Source organism: Punctularia strigosozonata, assembly GCF_000264995.1.
Source record: "Punctularia strigosozonata HHB-11173 SS5 unplaced genomic scaffold PUNSTscaffold_5, whole genome shotgun sequence".
Classification (NCBI taxonomy): Eukaryota; Fungi; Basidiomycota; class Agaricomycetes; order Corticiales; family Punctulariaceae; genus Punctularia; species Punctularia strigosozonata.
In genome coordinates, this window is record NW_006767437.1 from 2162151 (window position 1) to 2180774 (window position 18624).

General features: G+C 53.8%; 6 protein-coding genes across 6 annotated transcripts; 3 read left to right on the forward strand and 3 right to left on the reverse strand.

Annotated features, from left to right (window-relative positions):
• Positions 1–77: 77 nt before the first annotated feature.
• PUNSTDRAFT_66426 (cytochrome P450) lies at positions 78–2148 on the forward strand (the record flags this gene model as incomplete). Its single annotated transcript, XM_007383295.1, has 12 exons — positions 78–232; positions 284–323; positions 379–532; positions 579–706; positions 764–837; positions 888–1187; positions 1242–1425; positions 1478–1555; positions 1608–1656; positions 1706–1845; positions 1911–1949; positions 1999–2148. 12 exons carry the CDS (start codon positions 78–80, stop codon positions 2146–2148), a joined length of 1491 nt encoding a protein of 496 aa, XP_007383357.1.
• Positions 2149–2913: 765 nt separating this feature from the next.
• PUNSTDRAFT_125999 (cytochrome P450) lies at positions 2914–4866 on the forward strand (the record flags this gene model as incomplete). The annotated part of the gene is given in 12 exon segments (XM_007383296.1): positions 2914–3064; positions 3126–3189; positions 3254–3304; positions 3324–3377; positions 3436–3735; positions 3795–3978; positions 4029–4103; positions 4160–4208; positions 4267–4406; positions 4465–4503; positions 4555–4641; positions 4702–4866. Coding segments are annotated over 12 exon segments (1359 nt in total), but the record flags the coding sequence as incomplete, so codon positions are not given.
• Positions 4867–5062: 196 nt separating this feature from the next.
• PUNSTDRAFT_120292 (alpha-1,6-mannosyltransferase subunit) lies at positions 5063–8603 on the reverse strand (the record flags this gene model as incomplete). The annotated part of the gene is made up of 14 exons (XM_007383297.1): positions 5063–5248; positions 5301–5510; positions 5570–5604; positions 5656–5761; positions 5817–5895; positions 5957–6076; positions 6129–6969; positions 7032–7204; positions 7258–7484; positions 7543–7649; positions 7716–7940; positions 8001–8174; positions 8231–8369; positions 8457–8603. 8 exons carry the CDS (start codon positions 8601–8603, stop codon positions 6575–6577), a joined length of 1587 nt encoding a protein of 528 aa, XP_007383359.1. The 3' UTR covers positions 5063–5248; positions 5301–5510; positions 5570–5604; positions 5656–5761; positions 5817–5895; positions 5957–6076; positions 6129–6574.
• A 1184-nt stretch (positions 8604–9787) lies between these two features.
• On the reverse strand, positions 9788–11017 carry PUNSTDRAFT_133857 (uncharacterized protein; the record flags this gene model as incomplete). Its single annotated transcript, XM_007383298.1, has 6 exons — positions 9788–9942; positions 10038–10179; positions 10231–10337; positions 10386–10512; positions 10577–10675; positions 10763–11017. 6 exons carry the CDS (start codon positions 11015–11017, stop codon positions 9788–9790), a joined length of 885 nt encoding a protein of 294 aa, XP_007383360.1.
• Positions 11018–11259: 242 nt separating this feature from the next.
• Positions 11260–14283, forward strand: PUNSTDRAFT_133858 (uncharacterized protein; the record flags this gene model as incomplete). The annotated part of the gene is made up of 6 exons (XM_007383299.1): positions 11260–11268; positions 11320–11919; positions 11976–12584; positions 12633–12750; positions 12799–13277; positions 13333–14283. 6 exons carry the CDS (start codon positions 11260–11262, stop codon positions 14281–14283), a joined length of 2766 nt encoding a protein of 921 aa, XP_007383361.1.
• Positions 14284–16184: 1901 nt separating this feature from the next.
• Positions 16185–17701, reverse strand: PUNSTDRAFT_66649 (kinase-like protein; the record flags this gene model as incomplete). The annotated part of the gene is made up of 4 exons (XM_007383300.1): positions 16185–16873; positions 16928–17044; positions 17237–17462; positions 17525–17701. Coding segments are annotated over 4 exons (1209 nt in total), but the record flags the coding sequence as incomplete, so codon positions are not given.
• Between the last annotated feature and the right edge of the window lie 923 nt (positions 17702–18624).

Below are 18624 nucleotides of genomic sequence, written 5' to 3' on the forward strand. Positions count from 1 at the left end.
CTTTGTCGGCGACTGATGCAGCACTCAAATACAGCTCGTAACATCTCTTCACCTTGTACCCTCTCGGAAACCTGGACATGCTCACTGCAATCTGCCTGGCGGTCGCATTCTGCTGGTTATGGTTCAAGGCGTCGAAAATTGGAAAACGGCCAAAGGGATTCCCTCCGGGACCACCTACCATCCCTCTTCTAGGCAACCTGCATCTTTTCCCAAAAGAATATGCGCATCATCAGTGAGCCATTATGCCACAGAACGACGTTCGGTACTGACAGCGAGCATGGAGGCTGACTGCATGGTCGCGAGAATTTGGTGATATATACTCGGTAAGCGCCTTCCACCTATACGAGAGCTTCCGAGTCGCCCATGATGGCGTCGTAGCTCATGCTAGGACCCGTCGTCGCGGTTGTGATATCGAGCGCAGCAGCATCCAGAGAACTTCTGGATAGACGAAGCGCATCGACTGTGGACAGGCCTCCACACTTCATGGCACATGAGATCACTGGCGGATTGAACCTTGTTTTGGCCCGGTACTGTACGTTCTCTATGACCCTCGCGTGGCATTGATTGATGAAATTTAGCGGAGCAATGGAGACTTATCAGGAAAGCTGCCCATTCTATGCTTACACCTCAAGCTTCGGACAAATATATTCCCATTCAAAAAGCGGAGTCTGTGCAGCTCATGTACGACATCCTCAATAAACCCGAAGTAAGAGTGTTTATCCATAGCAGAAGAAGCTCCGCCTTTTGTTGACGACCTTCTCAGCGTACCTGGTGGCACATCCGACGTTACTCCAGTTCCGTTATACTCTCCGTCCTGTATGGTAAACGTGCCCCAAGGTAGGACCCTCGAGCCTCTTGTGCGCCGGGCTCTACTGATACGTGTCCAGGTACGAGACAAAGGAAACTATGGATTTCTTTCACGTTCAGCACCTATGGGAGCACGTGCTCGAACCCGGAGCCCATCCTCCGATTGATATACTACCTTTCCTGAGGTATACGCCCGAAAGATGGGCTCCGTGGAAATCGCTCTGCCGTGAGGTTCGTCGACTCCAAAGAGAACTCTATTTTGGCCTTCTAGAAGAGTGCGAACAAAGAGTCGCGGACGGATCAGCAGATGGGCAGGAATCGTTCATGGATGAGGTGGTGAGGCATCGAGATGATCTCGGATTGACCCAAGAAATGGCAGGGTGCGGTACGCAACCTCGTTTACGATGCCTCGGTCACTTACGACACCCTTGCAGGTATCTTGGCGGTGTCCTGGTTGAGGGAGGCAGTGACACGACATCGTCTTTCATTCAGTCTCTTGTTCTTGCGTTGGGAACATTTCCAGAAGTACAGCGCCAAGCCCAGGAAGAAGTAGACCGAATCGTCGGAACTCGTCGGATGCCTACTCCGGAAGACTATGATCGAATGCCTTATGTTCAGGTACTTAACTTACATGGGTTGCAAGATAACTTGTTTCACTCATCACATACAGGCATTGATCAAAGAAACACATAGGTTCAGGCCCGTTGCACCTTTGGCAATACCTCATGGATGTCTAGTCGATGAAACTGTGCGCCTTTCACTCTATTATTTTAGTGGCTATTGACCTCAAGTTCATTCAGTACCGCGGATACCTTATTCCCCGAGGCTGCACAATATTTTACAATATTTGTGTGTCTTCAGTTATTTCAGGATGCAACATGATATAACCTAGACAAAGGGGGCATTCTTCATGACCCGGAAATTTTTGATGCGCCCGAGACATTCAATCCTGAGCGGTACTTGCGCTCGGAGTTCGGGACGAAGCAAGGAATTGACGATACCGATTTTCGACATACGCTACCCTTCGGTGCGGGGCGAGTACGTCTAGCAGACTGGTTCCACCTTCTGCTTCGACCTCCTGCTGACTCTTCTCGTTCACTAAGAGGATTTGTCCCGGAATTCACCTCGCCAATAACTCTCTGGTAAGCTCTGCTCGTTGTGGTCCTATGTATTCACGAGCCTTCTTCATAGATCATTAACGCGATGAATCTTGTGTGGGGCTTCAACTTCAAGCCATTGCAAGAGGCTACCAAAGACCCATTTGACACTTATGCCTATGAAAAGGCGAGTGGCCCCTGGAACGCAGATTACATGCTCAATCCGCTCCTCAGGGAATTTTGACCGGCCCGAAGCCATTCGAACTCTCCATTTCCCCCAGAAGTCTTGAGCATGCTCGGATCATGCGCAAGGAATACGCGGATGTGATATCTGCGTTCTTTCCCTACGAACAACGACTGAGTGACGAAGAAAAAACGTGGCTGCATGCAACCAGACTGGGCGAGCAGAGAAATTGAAACAAGTGTAGCTACGAGAAAGCAGGATTGGTGTTGGTTATGTCGTTGCGTACGTCAGAACGGGTTGCTACCGTATTGCCAGTAAGGTAATTTGTGATTGCCATTTATGAGTTCTGCTACACGGTCCGGCATTTGTGGTGCGAGGTATTCATGCGGTGATAAGTTCGAGAAGGTGATTCAAGAACCTTCTTATACCGCACCCCGCGTCTCTCGGCTATTTCATGGCTATTTAACACAGATAAGAGAAGACCTCGCCTTCAGCCCAACTCGCCATGTCTTCATTACTGATTACTATATACATATCTGTAGCCGCAATCATCATGCTGGTCTGGAAGGCATCAACGATGGGGAGAAGACCGCAAGGCTTGCCTCCCGGACCACCGACTATTCCTTTTCTCGGAAATCTGCATATGTTTCCAAAAAAAGGGACTCACTATCAGTGCGCCTGTCAGCAAATCGCATGCTATACGTGTTGACTTCGAATAGGCTGAGCAGCTGGGCACGCAAATATGGCGACGTCTATTCTGTTAGTCTCACCTCGGTCATGTTCATAGACTGACTGGCACGTCAATGATCGGAAATCCTTCAGATAATGTTGGGTCCCGGGATCATCGTCGTTATTTCAAGTGCATCTGCCGTGAAAGAACTGCTTGACAGGCGCAGTGCGAGCACGGTCGACAGGCCACCGATGTTCCTGGCTCAAGAAGTAACCGGTGGACTTAACATGGTTCTGGCGCGCCACTGTAAGTGAGTTCCCTTTAGATGCCCGCTTACCAGCACAAATTTCATTTGGCTGTGATATAGCGGAACAGTGGCGCACCATGCGCAAGGCAGCTCATACTATGTTAACACCCCAGGCGACCACGAGGTACATACCCATCCAGACAGCAGAGTCGATGCAGTTGATGCATGATCTTCTGTCGACTCCGAAGGTATATGCCCGACTTCCGTTCGTTCCACCTGTCACTTATCGTCGTCATAGCGTGCGTGGTGGCATCTCAGGCGTTACTCGAACTCGGTGATACTTTCCGTCTTGTACGGAAAACGATCTCCGAGGTATGGTCTACTCCCTTTCCTGAAAATCTTAAGATATGTGCCACAATCATCATGGCAGGTACGAGACAGAAGATACCACTACCTTTTTTCACGTTCAACGACGTTGGGAGCAAGCGCTCGAGCTCGGAGCGCATCCACCCGTCGACATGTTGCCTTTCCTGAGATACGTCCCGGAGAGGTGGGCGCTCTGGAAGCGAATTAGTCGTGAAATAAGGGAGGTCCAGAGGGGTCTGTATATGAAGCTTCTGTGCGAATGCGAAGAACGGATCAGGAGCGGGACGCAAGATGGAATACCGACATTTATGGATGAAGTCATCAAACAGCAGGACGAGCTTGGAATGACGAGAGAGATGGCTTGGTCAGTGCATGCTCGTGCCAAATCAGAGTGAACAGCTCTACTCAAATATGAGGCTCCAGTTACCTTGGAGGAACACTGATCGAGGGGGGAAGCGATACCACATCATATTCACTTCAGTCGTTGGTCCTTGCGTTGACGGCTTTCCCTGAGGCACAGAGAAAAGCGCAGGAAGAGATCGACAGGGTGGTCGGAAGCGACAGAATGCCCAATTTATCGGATTTCGAGATGATGCCGTATCTACAAGTGCGTATGCTGACTCTCGGTTCTTTACGTCTCAGCAACTGTAGCCACAGGCTTTGATCAAGGAAACCCATAGGTTCCGACCGCCAGCGACATTGATCCCACACAGAGCCATGCAAGACGAACGTGTAAGCACATGACGTCTGTCACTGCGACGAATCAGTATGAATCTGTCGCCTCCTAGTACGGTACCTACCTCATACCTGAAGGCACCACGATTATGATGAACATTTGTATGGGGTTTCCCTATGCGAGTCATCAGAGTCCATAGCAGCCTGATCACTGTGTTAGGGGGCATATATCACGATCCAGACGCATTCGACGACCCGGAGAGCTTCCAACCAGAGAGATATCTGAAGACCGAGTTCGGCACGAAACGGGGAGTTGATGTAAACGACTGGAGACGCACACTGCTCTTCGGCGCTGGGAGGGTCAGTATCAGAACACCCTATGCAAAAAAGGCCCTCACTAAATCTGTCCGATTGGTAGCGATTGTGCCCTGGGATAAGCCTCGCCAACAATACCATGGTATGTGTAATCATCGCGTGCACTCCAAGTATATATTGATTCTCCGAGTAGAAGATTATTACGATGAACCTTGTTTGGGGGTTCGATTTCAGACAGTTGCCTGGAAGGTCCCCTGTTGATATATGGTCATATTCAACGGTTTGTGTGCAGTGTAATGCTCATCATACCTCCACTAAGTCTATGACGAACGTTCCTTAGGGTGCTTTGATGGGGCCAGAGCCTTATGAATTGTCCATCACTCCTAGGTCTTTGGAACGCGCTGCAATCATGGAACAGGGGTTCAAAGATGCCATCCCGCTGTTCGCGCCGTACGAGCAGAGGTTGTCTCCAGGCGAGAAAGAATGGTTGTATAACACTAGGAAGGTGGATGGACTGCACTGAGCACGAGCTGCTGCACATCCCATTTCTGTATGTTGCCGTATGTCGTCGTTATAGCAGTTTGTTCCGGGAATGCAGGTCGATGGAGAGAGTCATGAGGGTCATATCATCATGAATGTGAGAAGTCGGCGAGCCTGTGACACTTGAGCCACACTCCGTTTTTTTCCATCTATGCTTCGGAGGGAAAGCGGGCCGCTGGAGGTCTCGACACAACTGCATACACAGGCCGTCGCCGAGGACCGACTGCAGAGATCTCTGTGTTCGATTCGGCACAAGAACGTCCTGGCGCCGTGTTCTGCGTGACGAACATCTATGGACGATCCTACCTCCGGTGGCACACAGCCCGTTCTTACATGGGGCAACATTGGTATGAATCGCGTTGAGCCTATATTGGCCGTAGATTGATCTTGCTTGTGAAGGTCTCGGGCTTGCGTTCATCGCGTTCGACGCCATATTTTCAGCTGCATTCAGTTTGGGTGTAGGATACGCTCTTGTCACCGCTGCGGTCCGATGCGTCGCCCAGCTGTCGATCATGGCTCTTTTGCTCCAGAAGGTGTTCGAAACCGACAATCCTTGGGCTGTTGCAGGGCTGGTGGGATTGTTGAATGTGATGGGGACCTTTGAGACTGGTACGCCGTCAGATAGACATGCAGAGCGACCAGAGCTGCGTATTGACGTGTGCTTGCAGTCGTAAATAAGTCCAAACGTCGCTATGACTATATGGTGAGCTCCCCTACAGACGTTTTCCCCGCTCGTAGTGGTATCAATGTGCAGTTTCCAACAGTGCTGGCGGGCATGCTTTGTTCCACTATCCCTATCTCAGTCATCGGCACCCGGTTTGCCATGTCTGTAGATCCATTCTGGCAGCCTGCGCGATATGGTAAGTGCAGATGTGGGCCAGACGGCTGCTACCTGCTCAGCAGATTCCCAATTAGTACCTATCGTTGGCATGCTTTGCGGCAGCACCATCTCTGGTATCGTCGTGGCCATTTCATTCGTGCTGCGTGAGCTCCAGTTCAGTACTACGCCTTGTATGCGCTTGTATGCTCTTTTTGACCAGAACCCGTTTTGCCAGTGATAACCGCGACAAAATCGAGACGTACCTTGCTTTTGGCGCCTCGCGTATAGAGGCATGCCGTCCAGTCGCAACAGAGGCCCTCCGGCTCGCGCTCACGCCGAATATCAATCAGATGTCGTACGTGCTCTTTCTGTATATCTCTCCATCTGAACTCTGACACGCGTTGTAGCGTATTGGGAATAATCGCCATCCCCGGGATGATGACCGGTGCTATCCTCGGCGGTTCCTCCGTGGCCCAAGCTGCCCGATTGCAGATGATTATTATCTTCATGATCTCGTCTTCGACTGCACTCGCCGCCATTGTAACCACCCTCCTTTGCATGAGCGTTGTGGTCGACAACGAGCATCGCATAAGAAGCGATCGCGTGGACTCCCGGCCTCACATTATTTGGCGCACGAAAGATTGGGTGGTCGGGAAGGTAGCTCAGGCGCTCGTACATACGTTCGCTCAAGCTACTCACTTGTGGAAGAGGACAGTGGGTCAAGGGGAAGAGGAGAGGAGGGCAGACGCAGAGGCAAGACAGGGGCTTCTGGGTTAATATGTCTCCGACGGTCAGATATGTCACGTAACAAAAATGTAGAAGCCAGGTACAAAACATGGGGAAGGTGCCCTGCCTAGCCGTTTCTTTCCAATATCCATAACTTGTCAGCCTTCTGCATACTGATCGCGTCCCGAAGCCTGAGCAAGCCCATCACGTCCTTCTCGTCTTTGATAGCTTGGACAGCGCTCCTGTCGAGCTTCCATCCGTCGAATGCTTCGATGGTCCGGACCAAGGTCCAACTGCGAGAGCTGTAGACAGCGTTCCAATCCTGACCCGATGATTCGGCAATGAGGTGCGTGAAATGCTTCGAGTCGCTCAAGTCGCGTGGTGTGAGGCCCTCGGTTTTATTATACACCCATCCCTTGTCTTGTAGCCTAGGGGATATGAAACCGTGCAAGGGGGGCGCATGGACTTGCGTGAACAACGAAGCGCCGGTCTGGGCGGCCAGGTTCGATATATGCACGTGAACTACTCGAGACCGTAGTTGAGCCTCGGGGGATGTACTGCAGCGTATTGAAGTCAACGCTCACCGTTCGTCCTATTGGCATAGATATCATTGAACACGGATATCGCTTCCCCGCCGGGATAGTTCGCGATTGATGCCCGAGATAGCATGACCGTGATCAGCACGTTCAGCGCTACACAGCCTGCCACGGCAAGCACGGCGAGTCGCCCTATGAATGCTGACTTGCGGAGTGACATTCTGTGTACATGGTCAGCCGCAGACGCTCGTGCATTGCAATGCAGAGAACGTACAAAGCCCGAGCGCCACGTGCAGCAGCAATATTGAACGGAGGCACAACGTATACAACAAATCTCCATTCCTTGTGACCGAGGCCGCTGATGAGGAAGACAAAGCATATCGATGGCAGGAGAAGCTGGCGAACGCGATGATCGATAGCTAGACCTAACAGAGCGAGTGGGAAGGCAGACAGTAGTAGTTTTGGAAGGTGGGCGGTGAAATACGTATGGAAAGGGGAGACCTGGGAAGCTGACTTTAGTAAGATCGGCCAAGCGAAGGATGGAGACGACGATACGTACACCCCAGTCGGCGGATTTGCCCTGGTATACGTTGAAATACAGCCCTGCAAGCTCAGGCCACAACGGAACCGATTGCCAAAAGTAGGAATCGACGATGAGAGTCAGCGCTATCATAGAGGAAATCAGTGAATCACATTGCCCATGATGACACCCATGCTCGGAAGGCAACGTACCCAACGATCCTAGTCCAGCAATCATACCCACTTTGAACACGCGTCTCATGTCGCTCCACCCCGCGATCAAGGCTTGGAGGATGAGAGGAATGAGCAGCCCGGCCACTTCAGCACGGAGGACCACAGCCGTGAAGGTTAGCCATGCAATGGCGACGTGAACCTTTCGAGCAGAAGGCTTCAAGGCGCTAGGGGTACGATTGAGCAAGGCAGCATGCGCTATATTAACTGTGCGGCGCAACATCAGTCGAGAAGCGGATCAAATAAAAGTGGTTGAAAGTTGCGGACCAGGTAGGAGAGCGAACATGTTGGGTAAAGTCCTGCCCATCCAGAATGGCAGATGAAACTGAGTGCAGGTAAAGAGAGCGAAGAGAAGGGACGTCGGAAACCCGAAGCGCTTCGAGACTATTCGCCGTAGGACAGCCAACGAGATCGCATTGAGAACGGCGAGCGTTAACCTACCTGTCTCAGGGGTGGTAATGTCAGGTGGGTGCAGCCACCAAGGAGGGTTCACATACAGATGATCTGAAGATCAAGTTTATTGGATAGGATACCAAAAAAGTTGGAGAGTCGCAAAACAGGTGTAGTTGACCAGGCAAGCAACATGCTGCCTACGAAGCTTCTCGGTACCGCACCAGGAAACACGAAATGATCATACTACCTGTACACATCATTAGACAGTGCCCTAAGCAGTGGCCACACGCCTTTGCTTGTGTCAAGACGGCCATGAAACAAAGTACGCACGTTGAGCAGACTAGATGGTCTAACGCCGTAAAGGAGCGCATCGTGCGTGGCGTGTAGCGAGAACGACTCTTCGACCTTGGAGTACGGGGCAAGAAGCACATGCGCGCAGGCCACTCCGACTAGCGAGAGGTCTACCAACGACGCCATTGACGTTGTGTAGATTGGTGAGCGAAGGAAAGCCGAAGTATCTCGTGTGTCCGCCGCGTGGCGACTTTGACACTTCGCTTGACTTCACCCTTGCCAACCGTAGCCCAAAGTACCGAAGTACTGCTCATCGTCCTTCAGCGAATGCCCAGATGCTAGCGGATGGATCATGTACACGATTGGTGGAGAGACCGATTACTATCGATACTACGTCTTCCGGTATAAATACAGGCTCAATGATCAGAAATCGCCTTACCAATGCTTATACTGCTGAATCATTTGCATCGCTGCAGAGCTATCACCTTCTAAGGACCTCGCTACTCCTACCCTCGTCATAATGTCCACTTTCACCGTCGTACTCGACGCCTCTTCGGTCACGGCATTCGATGTTCCAACACTGTACACACTCCGTCCGCATGGGAAAATGTACACGTTTGCCCGCCCAGCGCCTGATTCCGTGTTTCGGCTCTGGTTTCCGTTTCCTGCGCTGGCCGCTATAGGTTTGGGGCTCGAGATTGGGCTCGGGAAGCCATCCGGCACAGCTCCGACTTGTGCACGATGTCGTATACCTCAGGCTCCGGGACTTGTGCCCCCACTCCGCCCCTAATCTCGTCGGGGACACAGCTTGGAAGCACTCCGTGAGTGATACTACACGCCTTGCTGATCGGTTTCTTCATCTGACACCCGCCATGAAGACACGAGATGATGCCCGCTTTGATAAAACACGCAGATCGTTCTTTTCGTGCATTCTTGCTCATTTGGGCCACAGGTCGCAGACGGAAACGTTGCGGAACCTACCTACGATCGCCTGCTGACCAACATTCGATGCTTGGGATGTTGACTCATGCATCATGTAGAGTGGGATTACTCGTATCCGCATTCACCTGTGTCTTCGCGCGTGCGAGAGGCCTTCGTAAATTCGCCGTACAAACGCTCAAACAGCATGATATACGCTGGTATTACTCGAATGGTATACGTTAAACGTAACCCGTGGAGCTGAACGTTTGAGAAAAGTATGTTGCTGATGATGCTCACGCGCGCTTGTCCTTTGGAGGAAGGAGAAACAAGCAACGCGACAAGGAGGCGCACGACAGCTGGCAGACAGTCAGGGCACGTTGGCGGTGTGTTCTTCCGGAGCGACGAGATGATGGAGGACGTAACCCTTGGCTGGAGATATTAACGGAGGTTTATTCCCGTTCCAACCTTGCTTTCGCAGGATGGAGGCCGAAGGTGACCCAGAACTCTCGACTGTCGAGAGCACGACCAAGGTGTTTTGGATCACGAGGGAGAGCGCGAACGCCGGTTTCTTCCATCAACTCGAAGACCCATTTCGGCTGGGGTCCTAGTATTATTGTCAGAGACAACGTGGTTGCTTTGCAACAACAGCGTGCTTGCCTGATGGGATGGAGTCGTGCTCTCCTGCCTTTCCTCCGGCACCCCATGCGGAAGCAAGGTCCCACCAGTCGTACACCCTTCCATCGGTGAGTAGCCAGCGCTGGCCATTCGCAGGGGCGAAGGTGCTGTGTACGGCGAGAATCGCTCGAGCGACATCAAAGCCGTGGATCATGTGTATACTTGTCTGCCTCTCGATCAAAATATGCGTCTCCATGCCGATGCAGTCCCGGCGCACCTTTTTGCTCAAAACCTCCTTCGTTGGCGCAACTCGTCCGACCCAATTTCGCATCGACCGTTTGCCACCCCATAATCCACAGAGGTTTAGAACGGTGGTTGGCGTCTCTGATCGACTTTCAGCCTGACAGAGCGTGCTAAGCGGCCACCACTCACCCGTAGATAGCGCAAGAAGTTCCATCTCGGCCCGTGCTCGATCATTACTCGTATCGAAACGAGAATGACGATCGATCCATACGTCTGGCAGCTCACCTTCGGATTCGCTCCTCGACGTAGGCCCACCCTAAGTCAGACAATACCACCGAGCATCAACAGGGTTCGATAGCGGAGAACAGTAGAAAAATCACATCCCAAATCCCCGTGGATCCCAATTGGATGAAGGCCGCTTTTGTGCCGGTGTGGGTGAGCTTGTACAGTCGTACAAGCCGTTCCGACGCTCCCTGAACCTAAGAACATCACAAGGCTCTATTCAACAGGCCAGCTGCAGTACCAATGTCTGAAAACGGTAAAAGTAGAGCAAAAGAAGCATATACCTTGATAGGAAAAGTGATTAGGACCGTTCTCGCGTTGGGCAGAGGTGTAAATGGCGTCGGATCGTCGGACGTGGGATCAAATTCGAATTGAATCGAAGGTTGAGCAGCTGGCGTAGGTGGAGCGTTCCCCGAGCGTGTCGTGGCAACATATGAGATGCTACGTTCCACGCAGAGCGGGATGAGGAACGTAGATGTCCATCCGGCGCCAAGAATGAGCAAGTCGACTGAGGCATCGTGTCCGTGTGCGCTAGCCATTACGGGGATCACACTTGGATGCTGATCAATAGATGAGAACTTTGAGTACTGATATATGATACGCGGCGTCCCTGCTCGAGGTCAATGAAGAGCAGCGTTGTCGGTACAAAGTCCAGATTTGCAAGGCTCGGGGACAATGCCAGGACATTGTTGCCCCAGCCACTGTGCTGACGTAAGCGGACAACGGCATATCCCGCGCGTCTCAAGCGGCCCTCTCGACTTCACTTTCGCGTTCAACCACCATGGCCGACGTGAGTTACGCGTCTTCGAGCTCGATATCGACTGACAAGGCCCGTGTACAGCCAATATACGGTCGGAATGCTGACTCCATCGCCGACATTGAAGACAGACTGTATGATATATTCGAGAACCACCCGGACTCGCATCCCAACGATGCTGGCGAACCTGTTATCGGAGCGAACGCGCTCGTCGACGTCTTTCGAATTTTCGGCGAGCAATACACTGGTAGCGAACTTATGACCAAGGAGGAAGAAGAGATGCTGGCCCAAGTGCTAGAGTCTAATCCTGGGCTCGAAGTCACACCACAAACTATTCTCCAGTTCATCGCCATGAGGACGCAAGGTAACCCTGAAGGGCCGGCCTCTCATTCCGACGACGATCAGAGGGGACGACAGGACGATCGTGACGCCTATTCCGGTTCGTCGCGGTCATCTAGCCGCGAGTCAGCCGTCTACAGGGGACAAGGCTCCCGGCCACCGTCCCGCGGGCCTCCGGTTCCCAAGACGCCGACGCAAACCAATTCGCCCTTTGACTCCTCGCGACGCCAGCGATCGACGCCGCTCGAGAAGACCGCGCCGTCGAGTTGGGCCAGGCGGCCTATGCCACCGACTCGCAGGCTGAGCGATGCCAGCAACTCAGGCCACACGGTTACCGAGTCCGAGGTGATTCTACCGGCGTCGCAGCTTGTTACTTGGTGTCTGACTCATTTGTACCTTAGCCCACCAGCCCATCTTCCTACGGGCACCATGGCCGACGCATGTCCAACGGCGGGCCTCCCCCACTTTCAGCCTCTGCCTCCGAACCCGTCTTCTCCCCATCCTCACACTCCGGCTCGCGTCCTCCCTCTCGAACGCACTCGCGCCCTCACTCGCGCGCACGAAGCCAGCCTCAGATCCCTTTCATGCCCATGGGCTACCCCGCGCACTTCTCACCAGGGGAACGTCGTTCGCATTCACCGGAAGACGAATACCCGCGTGGGGGTGAGGATTCGTTCGCCGATACCACCATCAACAGTGTACCCATGCCAGGGGACGTGGATTCTGACGAGGAAGTCGAGAGGGACCTTGAACTGGAGAAGCAACTTGGTTTGATCACTGTGCGCTCTGCCACCAGTTCCATGGTCTCCATGGACGAGCAAGAACGCATTGAAGCCTTACAGAGAATCAACGACGATCTTAAGCGAAAGCTGATGGAAGCGTCGCGAACGCATGAACAAAGGCTGGCGGAGCATGAATCCGAGTTGGAAGAGATGCAGATACGCCTGGAAGAGGCGAAGAGCGAGCTCATGGCCACAAAGCGGGAGGAGAAAGAATTGCGGAACAAGGAGGTGGGTCCTGGCTCCCCTGGCGCGGATGGGTATTGACGCTCCCGGCAGCGATCGAACAGCACGCAGATCATGGTGCTAGAGGCCGAAATTTCCAAACTTCAGAAGAGCTTGGAGAATGCCCGCACGGCTTACACCAGCCTTCAAAAGCAGTATCAGGAACAATGCGGTACTGCGCCTTTACACTGTATGAACGTCTTCTGATAGAATGTTGCAGCGGAATCGGAACGCTACCGCAACGAACTCCGTCGACGGGATCAAGAACTCAAGGACTACCAAGATGCTGCTCAACTGCAGCAGCTCGAGAACCAGAAGGTGGCCCGTGAGCGTACATCGTACGACGAGCGCATCGCCGTACTCGAGAACGAGCTCGCAATCGCCCAGCAAGCCCACGCCCAGCTCGATGAGCAGAAGCAGGAAAACCTCATGCTCAAGGAGACCATTGACCGTATGCGGTTCGATATGGATGAGCTGCGAACGACTCAACAGACTGGCGGCGGAGGTAGCGGGTCGTTGAGCAGGCAGACCAGTCTCAGCCGCACCCTAGGCGCTGAGCTACTTGGAAAAATGGGACGATGGGAAGAGGGTGCGGATGATGAACCGGAAGAGGAGGACGACAAGACCGCCGTGGACGATGACGGGGATGAGACCGAAGGCGAAGACGTGGTGCAGACTATCATCACACGCACGAAACGCGTATGGCCACGAATATTAATTTCCTCGTTGTGATCGCTGACACGGAGCTGCGCAGCGGGTTGCGTCAAGAGCCAACAAAACAGAAACTATACGCGTCAACGAGGTCAAGGAATATGCGGATATGTCCGTTCAGTACGAAACTGAAGGCTACTTCCTGTCCTGCTCGTCTCAAACCGATCCGGAGCCCAAACTCATCATTGCATCTTCCGGTATCCAGACCGAGGACCGACCGGTTGTGACCTTCGCCATTCAGACCGACCCTGAGGAACAGCCGCCGGCAAAGGTGACAATGGAAATGGAAATTCAAACCGACGAGGTCGAAGAAGCTACATCTGCGGAGGAAGAGCCGCTGGCTTCCTCTTCGTCCACCATTTCTCCTCCCACGCCTAAAGCTGCCGCTGAACAGTTACACCCCCACGACTTGCCACCCACGTATGCTCAAGTACAAGAGGATCGTGAGGAGCTCGAAAGGCGCGTCGCAGGAGAGACGCTCACGAAATGGCACCCTGGTATGCAACTCCCGGTTCAGCCTATTCGCGCCATATCCACAGATGCGGTAGAAGAGTGGAAGGCGCTCAAGGAGGAACTCGGTGTCGACTGTGCTGTGATCGATAACATTATCGCGTCTACCCCAAAGACTGGACCGCGTCCCGGAGGCCCACAAGACTCACGTTCGCCACGGAAGAACCGGTTCTATAACATTTATAACACATATGTTTACGGCAATCGGGAGGAAGGCGGTATACTTCCCTCCGGCACGGTGGTCCAGATGCTCCTGTGCGCCGGAGCGTCTGCTGCTGTCTTCCTAGCGATGAGCCGTTCGGTGTCTCCGCAGTACGTTGTTCCTGGGGCGCCCACTTACTACGATCGTATGGCCTGGTCAAGCTTCAACACTATGCACGCAGGCGGCGAGGGATTCCCGGGTGACGGCACCGCCGCCGTCTGGAACTTGTTTGGGCGACTTGGTGGCGGGGCTGCCCGGATTGCCCGAGGATGGCCCACTTAAATCTCGCTTTGATCTACTTTCGCACGAACTCTGGGTATTTATGCGGACCGCTTTCGTCAGCTTCATTGTGGCATGCTCATCATTTCCCCCCTCTTTATTCTGCTCTTATTCATTGTAATGCTTGATCATGCATACGGAAAGCTGCGTGTAAAATACAGTGTACAACACCTATTCTAGACACCCAAAGCCTACTAGCTCTATAACCACGTTACTCTAGTAGCTTCAGGTAGAACAGATGCGACGGAACATGCTCAGAAGAAACGGACTCTATGCTAGTCGAGTGAGCAATGCGGGTACATGGAGTGGTGGTGATAGATCCGGGGAAGTCAACGAATGAAAGAGTGTAAATAGAAAAATGCATGTCCATGGAATCATACGCATCTAGAGGGAACATACTATGCATATGTACAAGAGCCGGGTGCTCATCGCTCTTCATCGGACGCGGTGGGTCGAGGAGGTGGTGAGGACGCCATGGACGGTCGACGACGCTTGAACTCGACAGGTGGTGCGTCGTCCTCGTCAGAGTCCTCTTCGTCCTCCGCATATACGCTGCTGGAGCTCGCGGGAATTTCTGCCGGTCCTTCGTCCTCCTCGTCCTCCCGTTCAAAGGAGCTATCGTCATCGTCCGAAAACTCTTCCCCTGAGCCTGACGTTGAGTACGTGATTTTTGCAAGGGGGCTCGTGGTTATCCGACGCATGTGGGTATGGCTGTGTCCCGCGTCGTGTAACACAGGATCAGGGTGGGTCGGCACATCGTCGGTGACGCGCTGCAGCAAGGTGGCGGGAATCGCGGAGACGGGGGCCAGAGTCGGAGAAGGGCCGGGTGTCAACATGACCGGGGAGTTATCGTTGGCAACTCCTCCCGCTCCGTACATGTACATGTTTTCATCGTCCTCCCACCTGTCGTCCGAGTGGACGCTTGTCACCTCCTCCTGCTGATGCTCGTAGTCTGCCGGTTCTCCCCAGCTCGAAGCGCGCATCTCGGAGGAAAGCTGACCGCCGCCAATGCCGAATGTTCGAGGGCTGAGCGCGGTGGAACCACGAGATAGACGACGAGGAAACGCCTCCTCGCTGCGGCGTGCGAGGCCGAGGGGCGTCACTCGAGGATCGACTCCCAATGAACTTGAAATAGAGGGCAGTTGTTGCTTTGGTGAGGTTGTCCCAGAGGCCGAGGGTGACGAGCTTGTCGAGGCTTCATGAGGGCCGGGCCCTTGCGAATGGTGCTTCTTCGATTTCCAAGGAGCCCAGTTCTGAAACGACAGCCGATTTCGCAGCTTTTCGTCCCTGAGCGGGATGTCACCAGCGACGCTGCTCGTCGGGCTACCGGATGCCCAGGCCGAAGGGGGTGGAGATGCACGGTGGGGATCAGAAAGTCGAGGAGGGGACAGCAGCGTCTCTGAACCTCGCCGAGACTTGGCGGCAGGCGACTGAAGCTTGCTCGCCGATGTGGCGGCACGTTCGACAGACTGGGAGCGACGAGCAGTGGCAGCAGACGTAGTTTCGCTGCGAGTGACTATGGGCCGGAGCGGCTGTTTGCCCTTGCCCTTATCCTGCGCCGTGAGCCTGCCCATGATGACGCTCTTGTTCCGCCCTAGCGAGCCGAACTTCTCGTCGATCGGGTGCTGATCCGCCTCGGCATCGCTGACAATATCTGCAGCAGACCTGAAACTGCGAACGGGGCGGACGCTCTTCCGGATGACGTTTGCCACCCCGCGCAGTCGAGCACGCCATTGGAAACGCATGTTGGACATAGCTTTGTTGGTATCTTCCTCGGTTACTTTCAGTTTTTCGTCCGGGTTGGGCGAGGTGTCACGAATCCATGAATCCACGTCCTCTATGTCTCGCGTCATCCATATATACCGCTGAAACTGTGTTACCGAAGATATATGAGACATACGCGCGAATGGAACTACCTTGAGTTCGTCGAGAGTCATTCTTGTTGCAGGGTTCTTGTCCAACAACCGTTCCAGGAGATTGACGACGACTGCTCCCTCCGAATTGGGTATTTTGATTTTCGGAGGATCTCGGGGAGGTTGACCCTCCACCGGTGGTTTGTATGGCCGAAAGCGTTTACCAGTGGGTATTTGGTCAGCGCCCATGGTCGGAGGCAACGTCCAGTCCTCCTTGGCGATGACATTATATAGCTGGAACTCGTTCGCCAACGGCGATAGGAATGGAGGTTTCCCGAAAAGCAAGCAGTAGATAGTCACACCAAGAGCCCAAACATCGATAGCTTTGGTGATAGCCGCCCGAGCCTTCACCGGAAGCTGTACGGTGCTCGTGTCGTGAAGTGATATCCCTGTCTGGGACTGGCTCGGGCTAGTCGTATTGCTTGAGATGAAGCTCTCGCTGGTGAGATCCTGGATCACCTCTGGGGCCATGAAGGTCGGCGTGCCTGCGGTCTTGCTCAAATCAGACTCGTCCAGCAATATGGGATCTTCCGCCTCGGGATTCTTGCCGGCGACCGCGAGGCGCTGAGCGTAGGAAAAATGGGACACGCCGAAATCAGTGATCTTGACCGTACGCCGATCGGGCGTCCACATCAGGTTGGCGGGTTTGATGTCGCGGTGTATTATCCCCTGGTAGTGAACTGCAACATTGTTCATTGAGGGAAACTACAGCAATGACTGCTCGCGCAACTTACGATATTCTAATCCGAGGACAACGTCGCGAGTTATTCGCCTAGCCTGGTCTACGCGGAGAACTGGCTCTTCGTTTTTGTTCCTCCATTTGACTTCTCCGCCGCCGAGATACTCCATGACTACGGATGGGAAAATCAGTACGTAACACGCGGCAGAAGAAAATGATGCAGGGAACGAAGGTAGCGCAGGGAAGGAGTGCCCAGCAAACATGCGATTGGTGGAAAATAGGGTATTGGGAATGCGACGCTACGTCACGGTTCCTCTACTGTGCCGTGTACCGTTGTAGCAGCTGAAAATACGCATATACTCACCCATGTAAATTTTGTTGAAGAGCGGGTCGTCGATCACCTCGTAGAGCAGCACGACGTGGGCATGTCGACATTTCTTCATGATCGCGATCTCCTTCTTAATCTTATGCTCCTGGCTGGCAAGCTGGTGGCTGAGAGGAAGATGACCGGGAGACGATGGCAGGCGGCGGCGCCTGAGCTTGTTGAGCCTCTCGTTACGCGGATTGTTCCGCTTTACAACTTTGATTGCCTGTATGCGCCTCCCTGAGCACCTGAGATCGCACAGAACGCCACCGATCAAGAAGTACGTACGACTTCGCGCCTGTTATTGGCAAGGTCCCAACCCTTGTAGACGACGCCGTGCTGGCCGCGGCCGACCTGTTCACCGCGCTCGTACTGGTTCCACACTTGCTTGCCATCCGCCGAGTACTTGTCCTTCCTCAGTTTGGTGGTAGTCAGCACCTGCTCCGGGGGTTCTTGATACGGCATGGTGAGGAATGCATGCAGTGCAGCTTTTGCGAGCCTTTCGACAACGGCGAACGCGCCGAGCGCCGGGAGCAAGCAGAGTCGAACGACGGTGAGGACGGCCTGCGCCAGGAGAGCGAAAGAGCGGCAGATGCAGCCAATTCGTCGTCGTCGGGAGAGGCGTCTACTTTATGACCCGCCGTGCAGCAGCTGCCCCCGCGCGGACCCCGAGCACCGCGACTGTCAGATCCCCAGATTTCGGCAGCCCAGCTTCGGACTCCGCGAGTCACACCGCGTGCGAACGGACTGAGTCGTTTGGGAGGGGTCACACACAGAAGCGATCCGGGCCCGTTGCTCTGAGACCTTCTTGCCCTACAGGTCACGCCCGTTCCGGTCAATTCACGCATATTCACGGCCTAGATATTGGCGAAGCTGCGCGACTCCCCCGGCAGAGCTCGCGCCCTGACGCCCCTCATCACTCAAGCACAGCGATCAGAACACGCTCCAGATCGCCGTTCGGACACGGCTTGTTGCTCGCTCATCTCTCAAAGCTGTCGTGGACAATGGCCGATACCGTCCCGTATATTTGGCCGACAAAGCCCCACCCTCGGGGGCACTCGCGTTGTCGAATCGACAACGCGCGCGCGCTCGTATTAAACAACTGATCGTGTTGGTCGGTGATCTCTGATTATGGCAGCGTTGACTGCGCGGTTCAGAAAGACGTAACGATCTCGTCAAAAGCGTGGTCGACGTACACGCCGCGTGTGCGCTGATCCACGCCCAAACCCCCGAATCGAGGATCCAGTTCCTGAGACTGTGAAAAAGGCAAACGCGCCATGTAGGCACACACGGCCCCTCCGATCGAACAAGCCACCGTGCAACAAAATTCTTCCATCAGCAGTCCATAGAGCGGAAGTATTTCGAGCTGGAGGCGGGCGCGATAACTC